This window comes from Saccoglossus kowalevskii, chromosome 5 (assembly GCF_978046115.1).
Source record: "Saccoglossus kowalevskii chromosome 5, keSacKowa6.1, whole genome shotgun sequence".
In the NCBI taxonomy this organism is placed as follows: domain Eukaryota; kingdom Metazoa; phylum Hemichordata; class Enteropneusta; family Harrimaniidae; genus Saccoglossus; species Saccoglossus kowalevskii.
The window spans coordinates 1,343,357-1,367,400 of NC_140645.1; the positions used below are offsets into that span (position 1 = coordinate 1,343,357).

The 24,044-nt window shown below is 34.6% G+C and overlaps 1 protein-coding gene across 1 annotated transcript in view; it reads right to left on the reverse strand.

Annotated features, from left to right (window-relative positions):
- LOC102810268 (protein turtle homolog B-like) overlaps window positions 1-23,369 on the reverse strand; it is a 73,625-nt gene extending 50,256 nt beyond the window's left edge. The window contains exon 1 of the mRNA XM_085499035.1: window positions 23,186-23,369. Coding sequence (XP_085355161.1) covers window positions 23,186-23,252 — 67 coding nt within the window. The 5' untranslated portion in view covers window positions 23,253-23,369. The remainder of the gene's footprint in view (window positions 1-23,185) is intronic.
- Between the last annotated feature and the right edge of the window lie 675 nt (window positions 23,370-24,044).

Consider the following 24,044-nt stretch of genomic DNA (forward strand, 5'->3'; position numbering starts at 1 on the left):
TCTAATCTGTCATTGAAGCCAAATTTGGTCAATGTCTGCATTACAGTAAACCATTTTGAAATTCTAATCTGTCATTGATGCCAAATTTGGTCAATGTTTGCATTACAGTAAACCATTTTGAAATTCTAATGGTCATTGAAGCCAAATTTGGTCAATGTTTGCATTACAGTAAATCATTTTGAAATTCTAATCTGTCATTGAAGCCAAGTTTGGTCAATGTTTGCATTACAGTAAACCATTTTGAAATTCTAATCTGTCATTGAAGCCAAATTTGGTCAATGTTTGCATTACAGTAAACCATTTTGAAATTTAGAAATTCTAATCTGTCATTGAAGCCAAATTTGGTCAATGTCTGCATTACAGTAAACCATTTTGAAATTCTAATCTGTCATTGATGCCAAATTTGGTCAATGTTTGCATTACAGTAAACCATTTTGAAATTCTAATCTGTCATTGATGCCAAATTTGGTCAATGTTTGCATTACAGTAAACCATTTTGAAATTCTAATCTGTCATTGAAGCCAAATTTGGTCAATGTTTGCATTACAGTAAATCATTTTGAAATTCTAATCTGTCATTGAAGCCAAGTTTGGTCAATGTTTGCATTACAGTAAACCATTTTGAAATTCTAATCTGTCATTGAAGCCAAGTTTGGTCAATGTTTGCATTACAGTAAACCATTTTGAAATTCTAATTTGTCATTGAATACAAATTTGGTCAATGTTTGCATTACAGTAAACCGTTTTGAAATTTAGAAATTCTAATCTGTCATTGAAGCCAAATTTGGTCAATGTTTGCATTACAGTAAACGATTTTGAAATTCTAATCTGTCATTGATGCCAAATTTGGTCAATGTTTGCATTACAGTAAACGATTTTGAAATTCTAATCTGTCATTGATGCCAAATTTGGTCAATGTTTGCATTACAGTAAACCATTTTGAAATTCTAATCTGTCATTGAATACAAATTTGGTCAATGTTTGCATTACAGTAAACCATTTTGAAATTCTAATGGTCATTGAAGCCAAATTTGGTCAATGTTTGCATTACAGTAAATCATTTTGAAATTCTAATCTGTCATTGAAGCCAAGTTTGGTCAATGTTTGCATTACAGTAAACCATTTTGAAATTCTAATCTGTCATTGAAGCCAAATTTGGTCAATGTTTGCATTACAGTAAACCATTTTGAAATTCTAATCTGTCATTGAAGCCAAATTTGGTCAATGTTTGCATTACAGTAAACCATTTTGAAATTCTAATCTGTCATTGAAGCCAAGTTTGGTCAATGTTTGCATTACAGTAAACCATTTTGAAATTCTAATCTGTCATTGAAGCCAAGTTTGGTCAATGTTTGCATTACAGTAAACCATTTTGAAATTCTAATCTGTCATTGAAGCCAAGTTTGGTCCATGTTTGCATTACAGTAAACCATTTTGAAATTCTAATCTGTCATTGAAGCCAAGTTTGGTCAATGTTTGCATTACAGTAAACCATTTTGAAATTCTAATCTGTCATTGAAGCCAAGTTTGGTCAATGTTTGCATTACAGTAAACCATTTTGAAATTCTAATCTGTCATTGAAGCCAAGTTTGGTCAATGTTTGCATTACAGTAAACCATTTTGAAATTCTAATCTGTAATTGATACCAAATTTGGTCAATGTTTGCATTACAGTAAACCATTTTGAAATTCTAATCTGTCATTGAAGCCAAATTTGGTCAATGTTTGCATTACAGTAAACCATTTTGAAATTCTAATCTGTCATTGAAGCCAAGTTTGGTCAATGTTTGCATTACAGTAAACCATTTTGAAATTCTAATCTGTCATTGAATCCAAATTTGGTCAATGTTTGCATTACAGTAAACCATTTTGAAATTCTAATCTGTCATTTAATCCAAATTTGGTCAATGTTTGCATTCCAGTAAACCATTTTGAAATTCTAATCTGTCATTGAAGCCAAATTTGGTCAATGTTTGCATTACAGTAAACCATTTTGAAATTTGGAAATTCTAATCTGTCATTGAATCCAAATTTGGTCAATGTTTGCATTACAGTAAACCATTTTGAAATTTGGAATTCTAATCTGTCATTGAATCCAAATTTGGTCACTGTTTGCATTACAGTAAATGATTTTGAAATTTTTACAATTGAAGGATTTTATAGCATTTCTGAAGGCAAAATAAAAGGAGACCGACACTCTGCTGGATTTGGACATTGACATGACCAGATAAGATTTAACCCTTATCCTACCAGCCCTATGTACTTTTACATTGACATGACCAGATAAGATTTAACCCTTATCCTGCCAGCCATATGTACTTTTACATTGACATGACCAGATAAGATTTAACCTTTATCCTGCCAGCCCTATGTACTTTTACATTGACATGACCAGATAAGATTTAAACCATATCCTACCAGCCCTATGTACTTTTACATTGACATGACCAGATAAGATTTAACCTTTATCCTGCCAGCCATATGTACTTTTACATTGACATGACCAGATAAGATTTAAACCATATCCTACCAGCCCTATGTACTTTTACATTGACATGACCAGATAAGATTTAACCTTTATCCTGCCAGCCCTATGTACTTTTACATTGACATGACCAGATAAGATTTAACCCTTATCCTGCCAACCCTATGTACTTTTATATTGACATGACCAGATAAGATTTAACCTTTATCCTGCCAGCCCTATGTACTTTTACATTGACATGACCAGATAAGATTTAACCCTGATCCTGCCAACCCTATGTACTTTTATATTGACATGACCAGATAAGATTTAACCTTTATCCTGCCAGCCCTATGTACTTTTACATTGACATGACCAGATAAGATTTAACCCTTATCCTGCCAACCCTATGTACTTTTACATTGACATGACCAGATAAGATTTAACCCTTATCCTACCAGCCCTATGTACTTTTACATTGACATGACCAGATAAGATTTAACCCTTATCCTACCAGCCCTATGTACTTTTACATTGACATGACCAGATAAGGTTTAACCCTTACCCTACCAGCCCTATGTACTTTTACATTGACATGACCAGATAAGGTTTAACCCTTACCCTACCAGCCCTATGTACTTTTACATTGACATGACCAGATAAGATTTAACCCTTATCCTGCCAGCCCTATGTACTTTTACATTGACATGACCAGATAAGATTTAACCCTTATCCTGTCAGCCCTATGTACTTTTACATTGACATGACCAGATAAGATTTAACCCTTATCCTACCAGCCCTATGTACTTTTACATTGACCAGATAAGGTTTAACCCTTACCCTACCAGCCCTATGTACTTTTACATTGACTTGACTAGGTAAGATTTAACCCTTATCCTGCCAACCCTATGTATTTTTACATTGACATGACCAGATAAGGTTTAACCCTTACCCTACCAACCCTATGTACTTTTACATTGACATGACCAGATAAGATTTAACCCTTATCCTACCAGCCCTATGTACTTTTACATTGACCAGATAAGGTTTAACCCTTACCCTACCAGCCCTATGTACTTTTACATTGACTTGACTAGGTAAGATTTAACCCTTATCCTGCCAACCCTATGTATTTTTACATTGACATGACCAGATAAGGTTTAACCCTTACCCTACCAACCCTATGTACTTTTACATTGACATGACCAGATAAGTTAATGTTAACAGCTAATGACAGATTGTAGCCTTAAATTGCAATGCAATACATTTTGTGATGTGCAAACATTTGCATTTAGTAACAGGATACTATTTCTAATGAGTTATAGTAGTTCTGTGTTGAAAGTAAACAAGCACTTTGCAATGCACAGTCCCTGTTGTGTACTTAATGTTAAAGACCATAAGCATATAGAATTCTGTTGTCTGTTATAAAGTGGATAATAAGAGTAGTTCTGGTGTGTGTTTTAGTATAGAACAGCAGAGTAAAAAGCTATATCTTTGGTATCGCTATGAAGGTACACATGTTATGCATGTGACAATGAATGATTGAATGATATCACTTTCATAGAAAGAAAACAAATGTCTTATTCATAATCATCGAGACTCATGAAATACCGAAGCACATACTTTATTTGTGTGCGACCTCAACACTATACATATTTGAATATAAATTAATCTCCTAGTTATGTGCATAGTGAACATTTTTTACATTGCTAATGTATAGCTTTAAGAATTGCAAAAAATAAGATGTTACACTACTTGAGTGACAAATTAACTACTCATAAAGGTTACTCTGTCCACCAAGTAGAAGAATTCCACCAACACGTGCTTAAGATACATTTGCTAGTGCTAGTGTAGCATTTTGATGGAATGACAAATTATAATGTTTTAGTACTACATGCACAATAAATCATACTTTTTTCTGTGGTTTCTGTGGGTTCATATTGTGTAAACGCTGGTTTGTGTATAGTATATTGTGCAGTAGCTTGAAGTGGAATTCCCTAGACCTAGTTTCGATAGATAGTTTTATGATCATTTTATACATTTTTTTCGTTTAAATTCTGTTCTATAGTTCTTTCACTCCTAGGCCTTAAAAGAACTCGACTCACCAGCTCCCGCTTCAGATCTTTCTTTGTCACATTGCTTATTTCCACATTTGTATTTTGTATTTGTACACTTACTTCTACCTGGTCCACATGTGGATCGTGTTTCAGATCCTCCGGAATTGCCTGAATCATTCCTATCCATTTGAGTTTATCTATCGTTGTCATGCCTTTCTGTTCATAGTCTACCCATGGTTTTAATTTTCCATTTTTATACAAGTCATAATCCTAATCAAGTTTTATTGCATCCTTAGAAATTACAATATTTCTTTGGGTAAAAAGCAATAAATATATCCATACACAACACAATTACAATACAATATAAATAGATACGTTAAAGTTTTCTGTACTCCATGGCTTTAAGTAGATAGGTCCCCATACATTTAATTGCATTGGAGTCCTTGTTGCTCATCAAAAATATAAAATTACTCAATTTATCTCCTGCATTAGTTAATGTAATTTCTCTGATATATATTTAATTCCAATTGCGTTAAATCTTTGCTGATAGAAGGATTTTCCTCCTATTTTAATATTATGGTTATTCCAATACTTTAAAAAACTGATAAAGTGAAACTGCGCCACCAAACAGACAATAATAGGAAGCCATGCAAGTGCTATGTATATCGTTGCATATCGTAAAAACTATTGTAAATACTGCACACAAATATACAGTAGGTGGCCCATTAAGCAATCACTGATACATGTCACTGTTGGTGATGGGTGAAAACTAGTAACAAAAATAAATAGTCTGGTAACTAAATGTTTGCCTAACACAAACAAAAATATGAAGATGGGGATTCTGATAACCTATCCAAAGTGTCAATGGCATTTAGGTTTGGTTGTGAAAATGGCTGAAACTAATTTCAAACCAAAACTATGCCAAGGACAATGGTCCTGAACTAAAATCAGAATGTTATAATTATTGTGATTGTTAATTTAATTTTATCTGCCTCAGTTTACAACTGACTAAATGGGTTGGTAATTGGCAAAGAACTTGGGTAATATAAGCCACAATGGCTAAAACTATTTTACCCTCAGCGGAAGCACAGATGGAGCTACAAAGACACCTTTTAGTTTCATGGGAAATATACTGAGAGCATTCACGTGTCAAGTCATTGAATACGACCATATATGGTGGCGATGAACTCAATGTTCACCTTTCAAAATGGCGACAATATTCGGTGAAGGTCTATCAATCTTGCACATTTTCTTGTGTTAAATAAACAAGTTTTAACAGCACTGATAATACACTGATAATTAAGGCTTTTTAAAGGTCAAAAAAAGAGAAACTGCAATTAGAAGTATTCTCCATAACAACCATGTCATATCTATGCTGTACAGCAATGTCCCTTGGTGACGTCATCAAAGCTTACTTGCATGCAAATGAGGAACCAATAAATGACTGATTGACAGCAAATTTGAAACTCATTTTTTTCTCATTAACATATTTTTTAGTTCAGATATAAAAAAAAAAAAACTTCTATTGTGACTTCCTGCGAGTCTCTATGCAAGTATGTACGATTTGAACAAAGTACAAAAATATCTCAGATATCTACACATTTGTTGAATTTGATATAAATACAGGTGAGCTAGACTGTGTATGCGATCACATCCGTTATAACCCCGGGCTAGTCTGACTGTCAACCTATGGCTCAATTATTTCCCTCAGTTATATTCCATAATTGTATTTACTGGTCTAGTCATCAATCTCTCTTTATATTACACCTTTGTGTGCATAATGGTGTCCATTTACAATGAAGGTCAATGTCACAAATACCAAACAGTTAGTAAACCAAAATAACTATTTACATCTCCCTTTAGTTACAGTATCTACCAAACAATTGTCTCAACCTTTCTGCTGTAAAAGTGAAAAGTTATGAGGTTTCATGGCAATACTATTCTCTCCATGACTGCAAGATAAATTCATGATATAGATTACGTACATACATTGTACCCACACGTAAAACACCTTTCGTTGTCAAGTCATGGCAGTTATTGAATAAATCTTGAATAAAATGTGGTGGCCAAACTAGTTTATTCATTTGACAATAGCTCTCCTCATAGACGTATGTTTATTTTGACTGAACAACACACCCATTAGTATATAGGTATACCAAAAGTAAATCAAATCAAAGCATTTTAACATACCATATGATATTTATACAATGACTGTAGATATACACATAAATGGCTGTATTCAAACAGTGCCTGCTGTATAGTCACATGACAGTTAATCAGATATCTTACTAGGATTTAGTGAAATGTGAGTAAGGCTTCAGTTGTGGATATATTGGAGGGACAAGAACTAAATTACTGCTTGCCCAAACACAAATGGAAAATTCTAATCTGTCATTGAATCCAAATTTGGTCAATTTTTGCATTACACTTACAGTAAACCATTTTGAAATTTAGAAATTCTAATCTGTCATTGAAGCCAAATTTGATCAATGTTTGCATTACAGTAAACCATTTCGAAATTTAGAAATTCTAATCTGTCATTGAAGCCAAATTTGGTCAATGTTTGCATTACAGTAAACCATTTTGAAATTCTAATCTGTCATTGATGCCAAATTTGGTCAATGTTTCCATTACAGTAAACCATTTTGAAATTCTAATCTGTCATTGAAGCCAAGTTTGGTCAATGTTTGCATTACAGTAAACCATTTTGAAATTCTAGTCTGTCATTGAATACAAATTTGGTCAATGTTTGCATTACAGTAAACCATTTTGAAATTTAGAAATTCTAATCTGTCATTGAAGCCAAATTTGGTCAATGTCTGCATTACAGTAAACCATTTTGAAATTCTAATCTGTCATTGATGCCAAATTTGGTCAATGTTTGCATTACAGTAAACCATTTTGAAATTCTAATGGTCATTGAAGCCAAATTTGGTCAATGTTTGCATTACAGTAAATCATTTTGAAATTCTAATCTGTCATTGAAGCCAAGTTTGGTCAATGTTTGCATTACAGTAAACCATTTTGAAATTCTAATCTGTCATTGAAGCCAAATTTGGTCAATGTTTGCATTACAGTAAACCATTTTGAAATTTAGAAATTCTAATCTGTCATTGAAGCCAAATTTGGTCAATGTCTGCATTACAGTAAACCATTTTGAAATTCTAATCTGTCATTGATGCCAAATTTGGTCAATGTTTGCATTACAGTAAACCATTTTGAAATTCTAATCTGTCATTGATGCCAAATTTGGTCAATGTTTGCATTACAGTAAACCATTTTGAAATTCTAATCTGTCATTGAAGCCAAATTTGGTCAATGTTTGCATTACAGTAAATCATTTTGAAATTCTAATCTGTCATTGAAGCCAAGTTTGGTCAATGTTTGCATTACAGTAAACCATTTTGAAATTCTAATCTGTCATTGAAGCCAAGTTTGGTCAATGTTTGCATTACAGTAAACCATTTTGAAATTCTAATTTGTCATTGAATACAAATTTGGTCAATGTTTGCATTACAGTAAACCGTTTTGAAATTTAGAAATTCTAATCTGTCATTGAAGCCAAATTTGGTCAATGTTTGCATTACAGTAAACGATTTTGAAATTCTAATCTGTCATTGATGCCAAATTTGGTCAATGTTTGCATTACAGTAAACCATTTTGAAATTCTAATCTGTCATTGAATACAAATTTGGTCAATGTTTGCATTACAGTAAACCATTTTGAAATTCTAATGGTCATTGAAGCCAAATTTGGTCAATGTTTGCATTACAGTAAATCATTTTGAAATTCTAATCTGTCATTGAAGCCAAGTTTGGTCAATGTTTGCATTACAGTAAACCATTTTGAAATTCTAATCTGTCATTGAAGCCAAATTTGGTCAATGTTTGCATTACAGTAAACCATTTTGAAATTCTAATCTGTCATTGAAGCCAAGTTTGGTCAATGTTTGCATTACAGTAAACCATTTTGAAATTCTAATCTGTCATTGAAGCCAAGTTTGGTCAATGTTTGCATTACAGTAAACCATATTGAAATTCTAATCAGTCATTGAAGCCAAGTTTGGTCCATGTTTGCATTACAGTAAACCATTTTGAAATTCTAATCTGTCATTGAAGCCAAGTTTGGTCAATGTTTGCATTACAGTAAACCATTTTGAAATTCTAATCTGTCATTGAAGCCAAGTTTGGTCAATGTTTGCATTACAGTAAACCATTTTGAAATTCTAATCTGTAATTGATACCAAATTTGGTCAATGTTTGCATTACAGTAAACCATTTTGAAATTCTAATCTGTCATTGAAGCCAAATTTGGTCAATGTTTGCATTACAGTAAACCATTTTGAAATTCTAATCTGTCATTGAAGCCAAGTTTGGTCAATGTTTGCATTACAGTAAACCATTTTGAAATTCTAATCTGTCATTGAATCCAAATTTGGTCAATGTTTGCATTACAGTAAACCATTTTGAAATTCTAATCTGTCATTTAATCCAAATTTGGTCAATGTTTGCATTCCAGTAAACCATTTTGAAATTCTAATCTGTCATTGAAGCCAAATTTGGTCAATGTTTGCATTACAGTAAACCATTTTGAAATTTGGAAATTCTAATCTGTCATTGAATCCAAATTTGGTCAATGTTTGCATTACAGTAAACCATTTTGAAATTTGGAATTCTAATCTGTCATTGAATCCAAATTTGGTCACTGTTTGCATTACAGTAAATGATTTTGAAATTTTTACAATTGAAGGATTTTATAGCATTTCTGAAGGCAAAATAAAAGGAGACCGACACTCTGCTGGATTTTCACTGCTACAAAATTTTGTGATTGTCAGACTCACAAAATTCCCAAAGATTTGGTCTCTTATGAAAGTATTACTGTAACAGTATTTAGTTTTGTTGTAATTTTTTAGATTTAATAATGTTAATGCTTCAAATTATGCACATTACAATACTTGAAATTTCTATGGAAACCCAGAATGCAATGCACAAATAGAGTAGTTAAGTACCTAGACAATAGACATCAACAGTTATATAAAAACTTGAAAACCTGTTAATGTCTTAGTGGATTAATTTTACCTATATATATATACACACACACACACACACACACACATAGTACCACAACAAATTTTCCTGTGACCTAAGAATTGAAACTGCAGAAATATACTAAATTTTAAATGAGCAATAGGTTTTTTAATGTAACGTGGGTCTCTTCCAGGACAAGCTTTTTATAAATTTTCATTAAATGATCCATGTTTAAGTGAAATTATGTGTTACAGAGACTTATTTCAGCTGACCTCACTAAGTGAATAATAACTAATGAAATTACATAGCATATAACATCAATGCTTTATCTTATCTTAAAATAACTGTATTCAATTTTCAATTTGTATAAAATACTGCCAAAATAATTGCATTGGTTAACACACAGTTAACATGAACTTTGACATCAAAATCTATTTAGGTATACAAATTTAGATATGTGGAGTTGAGGGGATAGGAGGGGGAGGTTTGGTTTTCATTTGGCATACCAGTTACACATAATCTCATAACTATAGCAACAGTCAATGGAGTGAGCTACAAAAAGATTTTTTTTTTTAAAGCTCCATGCTTCAACTGATAATTAATTGGTTTGATAAATGATGCATGAGTAATGACTTTCTGATGTATTGTCCATTTCAATGACATGCGTTGTCTGCCCTGCTTGTTAGATATAAGGGCAAAGTGTCTGCGCTATTACACCTGCTGCATCTATGTCCAAGTATGTTGTGGGAAATCTAAGTTTTGGTTCTTTTGAGCATATATGTAATTGAGAATAGAGCAGGTAGATGTCTATCATATGTAGGGGAGGGGGCTGGAAATTTTGTGGAAAACAAATTAGCATGGAATGTTTAGTAGACAAAAAATATTCCCAAGGTGAAGCATTTCTGAGAACGATGTTATGGTTTTGTGGGGTCTAAAAGGTTTCATTTCTAAATCCTTTCTGCATGCAGTAGAGATGTAAAATGTCAATACAGTTTTTAACAGGGTTATATTTGTGATGTATAAGCCAGTTTATGTGAAGTTATGCTTGGAGTGTAATGTAATCACATGGCATTCAGTATGCCCTATGCACAAGAAGTATTCACTGTATGATGTTCTTACACATTTGTCAGAACTATATGCATAGATTAACTAATTTCTTTCACAAATTACTAGGTACAAGAGGAATTAAATTACAAACATTTCAACACTGATCATTCAGAATTCATCACTTTAAGCACAAGACATAACAAATCATCTGAAGATGACACAGCCCCCACTTGTCAGATGTCATTATACATGTAGTTGGCTATGAATTACAAAGTTTGAATGTACATGTATAAAATCGGGTAGGAAGACTAAGTTGAAAATCTAAAGTATGTTAAGTAACATACTCAAAGTTAACAGCTAGGACATCAATTGACTATGAAAATTCAATTGAGTCAATATTAAATAGCAAATACATGAACTATTCACAAGATATTAAAATTCAAAATAATTTAAATATTCAAATAAGCTCATTAATTAGGTTGAAATTCCATATTGCATATCACACATATTGACAGATCAAGTATATACCAAGTTTGATCTCATTCTGACAATTAGTTCACAAGATATTAAGAAAAATTCAAAACTAAATATGCAAATGAGCTTGTTAATTAAGTTGAAACTCAATTGCATAGCATACATCTTATATTGACAAATCAAGTCTCTACCAAGTTTGGTCTGATTTGGATATTAGTTCACAAGATATTAACAAGAATTCAAATTAATAATTAAATTTGCAAATGAGCTCATTAATTGATTCCTTGAAAAAAAATCAATGTGCATCCGTACCAGTGATCACTTTGTCTTTGTACCAAGTCTCGGCAAAATCGGTCCAGGCATCTCTGAGAAATGATGATGGACACACCTAAAAGACAGAATATTACAGGACTTCGACATTCAAAATGGCTGCCAGTCAGCCATATTTGATCATTTCAAAAAAGTTAAACAATGCGCATCTGTATGGGTAACAAGTCTCAACAAAATCGGTCAAGCCATCTCCGAGAAATGACGATGGACACACAAGGACCAAATTTGACTGAATTTTGGCATTAAAATGGCGCCATTCGGCCATATTTAATTGAATCGGGAAATAAATTGACGTGCACATGTATGGTTGACCACTATGTCTTTGTACCAAGTTTCAAAAAAACCTGTTCAGCCATCTTCGAGAAATCACTCCTGACAGATTGATGGAAGAAGGCAAAACTATAATATAAGCCCCTTTCCGGACTTTGTGCACCTGTTCATATTATAAACAGCAATTTTGTAGCAGATGCAAGACCTCTCTAGGGGAAAATTAGCATATTTGGTGAGGATAATAACAGTGTATCACTTAAAACCTCATAACATGCTTACATAAGAAATACACAACAAAATAGCTGTACAAAATGTACACATAGACAGGCGAGGGGCATGACAAAATAGCTGTACAAAATGTACACATGGACAGGTGAGGGGCATGACAAAATCAACAATTCTAGTGCTTGGTATATTTCAACTAGTGACAATATCGACCGTAATAATTAGCAATAGTACTTGTACAAGGATTTGCAGTTTTGATCAGCTGTGTGATCTTAATTCACTTAGATATTTAAACCAGTTTATTCATTTTTTGTAACATGCTAAAGTAACATGCTAATAGATCAAATCATAATATACTAAGGTATATAAAGTATGTGTGTGTGAAGTTTAAACATTATCGGTTCAGGCATGTTCAAGATGGAGCTCAATGTGTGTGTGAAGTTTAAAACATGATCAGTTCAGGCATGTTCAAGATGTAGCTCAGGAAACTTGTTTGTTAAAACAAAATGGACATATTTGCCCATTTAATATCCAAACTGTGTCAACGTCTTATAATGTTCATACACAACCAAGATATGGTTTCGGAAAAACAAAATGCTTGATTTCGATGAGTTTTTGCACAAAAATTGTGACTATTTGGCCATCTTGATTACAAAATGAATGCACATGCAGGGATTGCGTTAACCCCATATTTTGCTTCCCTGACTCATATTATTGAAGAGGGACCCAGTTTTTCAGCAAGCTGGGGTCCATTCTCTAATAAGGTTATCCAGGATGAATTTCTATTTCTTAAAATTTTGTAAGTGGGACTCGTCTTGCGGAGACACTAGGGCAAACCCTGACATGTTTCGCGAGATATTTGATATGTATGTGTAGTTTGAATGTGATTGTCAAGGCATGTGTGGACACAGTGATGATATAGTACCAGTAATCTAGTCTTTTTGATTACTTTTGGTTTTCATATAGTCTGTTTTATTACTTTATGAAAACCAAGACTAAAAAAGTCAGACATAAATGAAGTAGTGCGACAAAATTTACTGATGCAATTGTACCATAAAAAAATACAAAACATACATACGAAATTTGTTGTTACCATGACAATGTTTAAGATAAAATCAATCAGCTGTCTGACATTCACATGCAAATTAAACAAGAATATGTTATAAGTGAACTTAGAAATAATCAATTTTGGTAAAAAAACCTTCAACCTAAACATGGGAGAATTACCCCTCCCCCTGTTACAAACATGGGAGAATTACCCCTCCCCCTGCCTAAACATGGGAGAATTACCCCTCCCCCTGCCTAAACATGGGAGAATTACCCCTCCCCCTGCCTAAACATGGGAGAATTACCCCTCCCCCTGCCTAAACATGGGAGAATTACCCCTCCCCCTGCCTAAACATGGGAGAATTACCCCTCCCCCTGCCTAAACATGGGAGAATTACCCCTCCCCCTGCCTAAACATGGGAGAATTACCCCTCCCCCTGTTACAAACATGGGAGAATTACCCCTCCCCCTGCCTAAACATGGGAGAATTACCCCTCCCCCTGCCTAAACATGGGAGAATTACCCCTCCCCCTGCCTAAACATGGGAGAATTACCCCTCCCCCTGCCTAAACATGGGAGAATTACCCCTCCCCCTGCCTAAACATGGGAGAATTACCCCTCCCCCTGCCTAAACATGGGAGAATTACCCCTCCCCCTGCCTAAACATGGGAGAATTACCCCTCCCCCTGCCTAAACATGGGAGAATTACCCCTCCCCCTGCCTAAACATGGGAGAATTACCCCTCCCCCTGCCTAAACATGGGAGAATTACCCCTCCCCCTGCCTAAACATGGGAGAATTACCCCTCCCCCTGCCTAAACATGGGAGAATTACCCCTCCCCCTGCCTAAACATGGGAGAATTACCCCTCCCCCTGCCTAAACATGGGAGAATTACCCCTCCCCCTGCCTAAACATGGGAGAATTACCCCTCCCCCTGCCTAAACATGGGAGAATTACCCCTCCCCCTGTTACAAACATGGGAGAATTACCCCTCCCCCTGTTACAAACATGGGAGAATTACCCCTCCCCCTGTTACAAACATGGGAGAATTACCCCTCCCCCTGCCTAAACATGGGAGAATTACCCCTCCCCCTGCCTAAACATGGGAGAATTACCCCTCCCCCTGCCTAAACATGGGAGAATTACCCCTCCCCCTGCCTAAACATGGGAGAATTACCCCTCCCCCTGCCTAAACATGGGAGAATTACCCCTCCCCCTGCCTAAACATGGGAGAATTACCCCTCCCCCTGCCTAAACATGGGAGAATTACCCCTCCCCCTGCCTAAACATGGGAGAATTACCCCTCCCCCTGCCTAAACATGGGAGAATTACCCCTCCCCCTGCCTAAACATGGGAGAATTACCCCTCCCCCTGCCTAAACATGGGAGAATTACCCCTCCCCCTGCCTAAACATGGGAGAATTACCCCTCCCCCTGCCTAAACATGGGAGAATTACCCCTCCCCCTGCCTAAACATGGGAGAATTACCCCTCCCCCTGTTACAAACAAGCCTGCAGTGCGTTTCAAGGACATTTTTAGATTTTGTGGACAAAACTATTTTGGGAAAAAAATAAGATCCATACATACACATGTGAGAATAACACTGGTAAAGGAATGTGTTGATAACAGAAACATATTTTTAATATTTTGTTGTATTTAATGAAAACCACATTATGCTTGTTACAATAGCGACATCTGTTCCTGATAATCCTTTAATATGTCTTTGTTTAGTGTTTTATTCCATATAAGTGATAAGCGCAAACAGCTATTCTTTATAAAACCTCACTTCAAATAGACAATTGAATGTATGGATTGCTTAGAAATTGCTTTCACACAGTCCATCAACTGTTTCCCCTGTGCCACTGGGATAAACCCTGTGTGAACTGAAATAAAAACCTGTCTAAACAAAACAGTGTGAAAATTCACCTTCCCACAACCTAATACTGTTGTTAGTCAGACTGTGTGTGCATATTTACGCAGTTTCTGTTCTATATAAATTTCAGTGTTTTTGACTTGCCTAATTTCATAAAATGATGACCAACACTTTCTTACAAATCAAAAACTCGCATATTAAGTATTGAAAGTACATTTTCAGATACCCTATACCATAAATTAAGTTGGAGTCTCGTGTACGCGACAGCGATATAATTGAGACAAATTCACTAGCAGCTAATAAGAACATGTTGCTTGTCAGAGTTTTGAAATAAGCTGCTGTCATGAAGTGTGAGGGAAGGTGAATTGGAAACCTGTCTGAACCCAATCCTGTGTAAAGTAAGACCTTGTCTAAACTAATAAACATTTCTTATGTCCCTCTTCACCCACATTTGAAAAGAAATAATTGTATGTATGACAATCACACTATTTAGCATGGAATAATCTGACAGCAGAACTAGATAATATAACATATTGGACACTGCATGATATTAAATAAGTGCTACAAAAATATTGTTGTTGTTGACCAGATACATGTCATTGACTTCTGAGCTTTTTTTACTCAGTGAGAAATATTGTTTTGGAGAAATACTGTCAGAAAACTTGCAATATATATTTTGTATAAAATGTATTTAGGTGATCATACTTTTAAATTTATTTCATTTCATTCTTTGTTGCTAATTACTGATATAAACATGTGCATTTCTAAATGCAATAAAGTTATTACATGTACTATTTAGTATTATTACCATATGACAAGAATTATGAAAATCTGACACTAAGTGTTAATGGTAGCCACACAGCCCTGTCACAGATTTGAACATGCAATGTCGTTTCTGTGGCAAAATTGAATTTACATGTATGCAAAGTCAGGAGAGAATCCAGAACTGTCACAAAAATAACAATTTTGCTCGAGTTGGCTGGGAATTGTTATATCATAGGTACAAATGTATGATTATACATTGGTGATATATCATAACAAGTAGACTTTAATGTATACAACTATAAAGTCCAAACCATACACTGATTTTTACAATTATTATTCTATAACCATACTGAACAAAAATTATAAAATTCTTCATCATGAAATCAGTGCTTGTGCATACATTGTATGTTCCAGATATAATAACTAAGGTACCAGTTATGTGTAAAATTTGAAAAGAATCTGTTTAAGGATGTATGGGATACATGAACCCATGGTCACAAAGACACATAACAGGTCACTATTTAAACCAAAAAAGAAAATGCAGAAAATGACATCAACATGCAAAACTCTGAATTCCATTACTACCAACCATCTGCTACACTAATCCTATTTTGATGAGATCAAAAGTAACCTAAAATATTAATCCTATGTTGTCATGGCAATAGATTATGAGAACAACACCAGTTGAATTTGTTAATGCATGTACATGGGATGTCATCAGTGAGCAGATCTAAAGATCAAGACAGTGGCATGTCATAGACTTACTCCTCATTCTTGTGACCAAAATGAACACTATAGTAATGTCATGCAATTACCAATGGACAAAGTATTAGATTTTTGAAATTAAATACATTTCAATTACATTCACAAGTCAATGACTTGTTGTGTATTTAGTATATTAGGCGCGAGATATATATGACCTGATGTATTATGTATGCATGAATTTTTTAGCAGTCTAGGCATGCCAAACTGCATTCTTTTAAAAAAAATGACTGCCAGTCAGCCATTTTGAACTTGATCCCAAAAATTAAAATAGTGCACATCAAAGTTCCAAGCACAACTGTGATTTAATTTTGAAAGGTGAAAAATGTTTGATTTTGATACATTTTTGGCCTTAAAACTGCTGTCTTTTGGCCATCTTGAATTATGAAACTAATGCAAGTGTATAATGTATTAGGTAGGTGTGAATTTTGAACTTAACCACGTGTGCACAGATGCATGCAGAGGTTAATCCTGAAGTCCCTACATTTACACGATAGCGTTTTATCAAAGCCCATCGATGAACCTTTAGGTTGAACTCTGATAGGGTTGAGCCCCGACCATGTATACGCATCCGGGCCCAACTATCGGAACCAAAATCACACCTTCAATCATCTTCTTCAAGTAACTTCTCATTTCAATTATGGTAGAGACAACATAGTTTGTAATTTTACCTAATTTCTTGCTTGACGAAGAGGTACGCACCCAAATGCATGTATCCATTTGGCAGAGTAAAGAAATACTGCAATAGATTGATAGCTCAACAGGAAAAAGAAAAATGGTATACGAAATTATGTGACAAAAACTTGAAAGGACAACTGATCTAATCAAAATTGAAGAAACTTTTTAAAGACACTGAAGATAAAAATCTTAGAAGTGGTCACGCCACAGCGAAGTGTTCATACTAGATATAGGTTGACAACTGTTACACATATTACAACAGTTGAACAATTACAAAATGGTAATTTGCATGACAATAACTTATGCAAATAGGCTGTATCACAATCAGTGTATTTTAGCTGCTATGTATCCTGTTTATTCAAAATATCTAAATCATAACACCAGTCACAGTCCCTCTATCCCCGGTCTGGAAATGGTCATTGTATTAAGGTGTAAATTGACCTCCTTCCCTGGCAAAGGTGCGTTGCGGGTATCTGCAAAGCATTGTCACGTGATCAGTACACAGTCTCTCACTATACTATGGTCAGTGCTATGTGTTTTTTTTAAAACTTGGTTGTTTATTCAAAAAATTGAACTTGTTCAAGATATCTGTACATAAGGTCATATTTTAGCCATCGAGTAGGTTTTAATTCATATATTTTACCAGCAGTGACACATTTTCATACCTTTACCCAGAAATGTTTTGTGTTTGGTTTTGGGGTGATTGAAATGAACCAATATTTGTCTTCGATTTTGACATTTTACATATCATTAACAAGCAGCCAGTCGGCTGAGATAGATCCGCTGTTAGCAATGCACATTTCAATAGAAGAACAGAAGATATCATTAGAAAATGAACAATATGTATAGTATCAAAGCAATCGGACTTACAGTTTTCAACAAGAATTCAAAAATATCACTTTTCACCAAAAATAACATCATGAAATGAACAAATCTGAAAGAGGTCCACATGCAGTGGGTACCTATATATGTAATATCAAAGCAATTGAAGTTACAGTTTTTAACAAGAAGTCGAAAATATCACTTTTTACCAAAAATTACAAAAATATTCATCAAAATTAGAGAATTGAAGATATCATCACAAAATGAACAAATTTGGGCGAGGTCCACATGTTGTACCTATATATGTAATATCAATATCAATATCAAAACAATTGGACTTGCGGTTTTTAAGTTGAAAATATCGCTTTTTACCAAAAATTACAAAAATATTCACCAAAATTAGAGAATTTTGGATTTTGACATGAAATGAACAAATCTGAAAAAGAACCATCAAAAGTACTTGTATATCAAATTTGAAAACATTCTGACTTGCGGTTTCGAAGTTGAAATTGTAAAGTTGATGACGACGGACAATCAGTAATAATTATTTTAATTATTTTGGCTATAAACTTATTTTTATTTTTTATTACTCTTGTTATTAATGCCTTTTTATTTTATTATTTTACTTTGATTTTGTGATTTTTTTTAATTCCGCCCTACATACATCTGACCCGATGCCTATGTAACATGATTTCAACGAGACCCACTATCGATGATTTTAGTCAACGAATCACAGACCTTCTATAGCGCACATGATGACGTCACTGGGCAGAGTCAGGTGGCAAACACACTCAAATAAAATGGCGGATTATACCGACGTTAGCGACCGAGAAAAACACAGCTTTTCGGTAAGTTTATCATTGTCAACACAACGAAAGTCATTTTTTTATGTTTATATTGTGGCTCGAATGGTTCGAGTTTAGATCGTTATTTTGCGTAGTTATTCTGGGAGTGACGATTTTGTTTCCACCAGTTTGACCGAACACTGGTGTCTTTTTCCAGTCGTTTGCCCTGGAGACGGGTGATGTTTTGTTGACGATCGGGCCAGAATCGTCTACGGCATTGAAGCCGTAGCTGTAAATATTCATCAAAATGTATCAACATTTTGTACATTATACAATAACTCTTTATTAAAGTAATTGAGCTGATTTGGACTGGAATAAAATATTTTTTATTGGAACACATCGCAATTGATCAGGAAATATTTTTTTGCTCCAATTTTTTGCATCGATACCGTGGGCCGGTAACCGTTATACAATTTAAAATCATATAGCTGTTTACTTATATTTTTGCTTCTATTCTAGATAATTATGCTCAGTGTTTGATGTAAAAATGAAGCGATGACTGAATAAACGAACCTTGGCTGGCGAAGATGCATCAGGAAGTGTACACATTTGTTGGAAGTGAAAAAATATTCAATGTACAGCAAAAAACAAAGTCAGCTTGGACGTTCAGTTGTGAGGCATGACAAAATAAACATTGCCAGCGATAGATTTCGAGTATGAAAGAACAAAATAAACGCAATCAAAGGCGCCGACCACGCGCGTTGGAAATAAATAGAACACGTTGCGACGTGGAATCTCGCCTGCATCTTTCACTCGCGCAAATGCACACACACATGCTATTTTCGTATATTGAATACGTTGACAACGGAAGGGACAAGTTTAAATCATCTTTGAAAGCAACAGTCTCACAATGAATATATGTTTATCAATTATCAAACTAAACATTAAATGAAGCGGACTGCGACGGTTAAGACGAAAAGACAAGGCTAAGACGAAAAACATGTGACAGTACGATTATGCTAGTCTACTACATGCCCCGGGACTACACGTTCAAGTATCCAACTTCCCAATACAAAACATGATTAGTATCTGCAATAATTTCTAGTATTGCCTGGATAATTGCGTATTATTAGTTGACATCAAACATAACCCTGTACAGGATTTTTTAACAATGTCTTAAATTTCCGAAAGACTATTCAAATAAGTTAGGATCATGAACATGAATTGAATGTCCATCTTTTAAAAATCAGCTAAACAGTTCACCACCACGATTATGGTGAATTGGCGAGTTATCAACGAAGATGACAGGACGTCCCAGATCATGAGCTGGCTGGTTCGAATTTATCCACTTTTACAGTGATGAATATTGCGTTCGAGTTGAGTTACTTATAATTACAAGCTTGATTTACATTTTTCTTGTGGTTTTTTTTTGTCAATGTATTAAATATAGGTGCATTGGGAAATAATTATATTGGGTCAGTGAAAGAGGCTGGTGATACTGTGTCACAATGCATTCTATTTATTTCCAACGCGCTGTCGGCACGGCGCCTCTGATTGCATTTATTTTGTATTTTTATTTTCAAAATGTATCACTGGCTGCGTTTTTTTGTTACGTATCGCAACTGAACGTCCAAGCTGGCCTTGTTTTGGCTATAATGACCAAAATTGTAAAATGCTGTGGAATTTCTTTTGTAAATAAAATATACTAGCAATTTTCTATTAATGGTTTATTCAAGCGAGCAAAATATAATGTACAGAAAGATTGCTCGTAGAGTATCGCTACACTGAAAAGTAAGCAACTGACAGCCTGTATAAAAGTGGGGCTGTGATTGGCTGTTACTTGCGCGAGATTTGAACGGGACTTACATATGCGTCGGATCAGATGTATGTAGGGCGGAATTTTAAAAAAAAAAATCGCAAAATCAAAGTAAAATAATAAAATAAAAAGGCATTGATAACAGAGGTAAGGAAAAATAAAATTAAAAAAAAGTTTATAGCCAAAATAATTAAAGCCTATACACTAGATTTTAATCAGAATGAGCTCCGCTGTGTCGACAGTGGTGAACAGAGTAATACTAGTGATTGAGAGCTGTGTTATCAACTGAAATGTTCAGGGTGTTGACCTGAGTGAGTGGTAGGTGAGCAACAATGCCTTGCCTTCAAAATGTAAAGTCTGTCAATCTATTCAATTTAGCCTTGTACAAAATGTAGATTCTCTGCGTAGTTCCCAATTTCACTGGAAAAATGTCAAAAAACTGTATAACAAGAAATTTTGGATTGGACAAAGCAGACAAAGCAAGCACAAATGAAGGTATTGGCAATTCGGTTTCATATAAATCTTTCTGAAAAATCTTCAGTACAATGACTATTGTACATGTAAGACATGATTTATTACTTGGTAGAATAAAAGGTTTTATCACATTCCCTAACACAATACACATCTAAGTTGTTTCACAAGCATTAATCAAATGTACTTATTGTCTGGTGAAACAAATACAAATTGGATAACAGAGACATGCTAGAGCCACATTATTAGAGAGACACCCCATTTTGGAACAAGAAGAAGTCCCAACTCCCAATACATTTTCTCTTCATTTTCATTAAGGGATTGGTCAGTTACTTCGGCTGGGGGGGGGGTCGGTGGATCAGTAGGGGGGGTTACATATATACATTTTGTAATCATGTCAAAGCCAAAACTGTTAATGTTTCTTTGTTTTTGTAGGGGGGTCAGCATGTTTTAAGTTTTAAAATATGTTTTTTTTTGGGGGGGGGGTCATCCACTTTTTTTTATTTGATAGGGGGTGGGTCAACTGAGATTTACAGCTGGCAAAATGGAATCTGCCGACCCCCCTAGGCCGAGGTAACTGACCAATCCCAATCCCTAAATGATAGTATTGTATACTACATGTATCATTCAAAATATTTGTTATATTAGCCATTTATGAAATCATATTTATTACTTATAAAGTGAATAACAGTAGTCCTAATATCTGTACACATCAAGCTATATTTTATTCAATACATTTCATGTGTTGTTTCTATAACAAATATTCATAAATGTTTTATGACAACTGAAAACAACTACATGTACCTTGGTGGATATAATAAAGACTGGATATGATACTTTGCATGGTAATAAATTCAGCAATGATTGATGAAGTGTAAAAGTTAATTGTCAGTATTTCCCTGGAGTATAATCATTAGTGCAGAATTATTATATAAATATTGAAACCGTGTCTGTACTACAACAACAATTTTATTAACTCATAACAACCTACTGAAGGAGGTTAAAGGTTACAACAACAACAAAAATTACAGAAAAAAATTAATCAAATTACAATGGCTAATAGTTTAAAGACAACCAAAAACAGACTAAATTGAAGTTAGTAACGGAAATATATAATAAAGTAAAATGAAACACCAACAAAAAACTATAAACTGAATATAAAAACAACCCCCCCCCCCAAAAAAAAAAAGTTAATGACTTTGAGCGTGTTGCATCCTGAATTTTGCTTTCCTGGGCATCTATAATAAATGACCACAGGATATTTGTTATTTTTGTGAGTGTACATATAGTGCATGTATGCAAAGTCAACAAAATTGTGAATTTGTTAAAAATGAGTTTCAATTTTTTAATTAAATTATGCAACACTAATTGATATTTGGTGCAGGTGGGATTTGCTATAAAATTGTAGATATATTGCAAAGCATTTTAATTAACAAAACTAATTATTAACATGACTTTCCTGGAGGATGGAACATTACTCACTGCAGCATGGTGCTGAAGGCTGGCAATACAGCTATGACAGGAGGGTGACTACTGTTAAGTACATAAATGAAAACCAGATTTTACTTTGTTATACTTGTAATTTATAGTGTCAATAAATAATAGATTAAGAGGCTAGAATACAGCCTTCAAATGAGGAGAATGAGGTTGACCCTCCAACAATATGTGATAAACCTCAGACTAGTGATAGACTTGTATTACTAGTCTGAGAATAAACCAACCAGTCTTTAATACTCTAGTGTCTTGTTGGTAAACTTTAAACAATGATATGTATAGACATGCTTGATAATTTGTTCCCTGAAAGACACGGTCTTATTTAAAACTACAACATAAAACAATAAGCTAATTACGAGTCCCATTCAAGGACAATTAAAAGCTTAGTCCGCTATATTCAATAACACAAAGAGAAATAGAGAAAGGATTGCAGCGGGATCTATGAAAATGTCAAAATTCAGATATGGCAAGTTTTACGAAACGGTCGTTGATTTTGTAATAACAGTCCTCAACAGAAGATAGGAGCCTGACATCGGTGGTTGGACTGACCCCAATCTGAGTAACAATACACTGCGACTCCAGCCTGAAACTCGACACGGTACATGAACAGTTCAGACTCAGTTCAGATAACTGAACTTATTACTCGCAGATATGCTCGAAAACAGGGAATGAAAGCGCGATATGTGCAGGGGAATATCAAGCAATACGTTAATGTACGAACCAAAGGGTAATGTCCAGCTAATGGAAGGTGCACTTCACGACGAACGAACATACAACTTACCTAAAATGGCAAAAAATATAAACAATTGTGTGGTATGCTGAATCCATAGTTTTTGACGGTTATACATGGCACAAATATCCTGTGTAGTGTGAAAAACCGAGCCGAGCGTAGTGGTATGGGGTTATAATAGCAACATAACTATCTGGAAACAGCACGGCTTCCTCCCTAAATGAAAGTAATCCACAATGAGACGCGTGTTGTCCTTTCAGGTATTATCACAGCGACCAATCAAATAATACTTTCTGTCGCGCACTATAAACAAACCAACCAATGAGAAGCTTTGTTATAAACGACCAGCTCTCCAGTGCAAGTGGAATCACCGTGTGGAAATAAAAAAAAAAACTCAATGGCAATGACTCGCCCACTAAGTCATAGGAACAGAATAAGACATGGTAGGATGTTATTCCACTGAAACTGTCATTTTCACATTTTGTATAGGGCGAGAACTATCAAAACGAAGTTCGTGATTTCAGTTCAGTATCCGTTGTCATGCCAACAACTATATTATACTTGTTTTGCTACATTCCGAAGCAAAGATTTTGAAAAGGTGCGTGAAAGAGTACGACAAAATTCCGGTGGCCGAAATACAGATGAACAAAGTTTTATCATTTTCCATGACAACGCAGTTGTAAACTGCATGAAAAATAATAATACAATACAAAAGTAGAGTGGGACTACCATAATAGCTTTTATTGTTTAGTAAGTCCCGGAATATACAGTGATTTTCATAGCGTTAATGTTTTGAGTTTGAAAACAACTTGAACAATCACAACACGTTGACGAGTGTGTCGTGGCAGTAAATCGACCAAAGACGGAAGGAAGTCAGAGACTCGTACTCGACAGGTGTTTTCTTTTGATT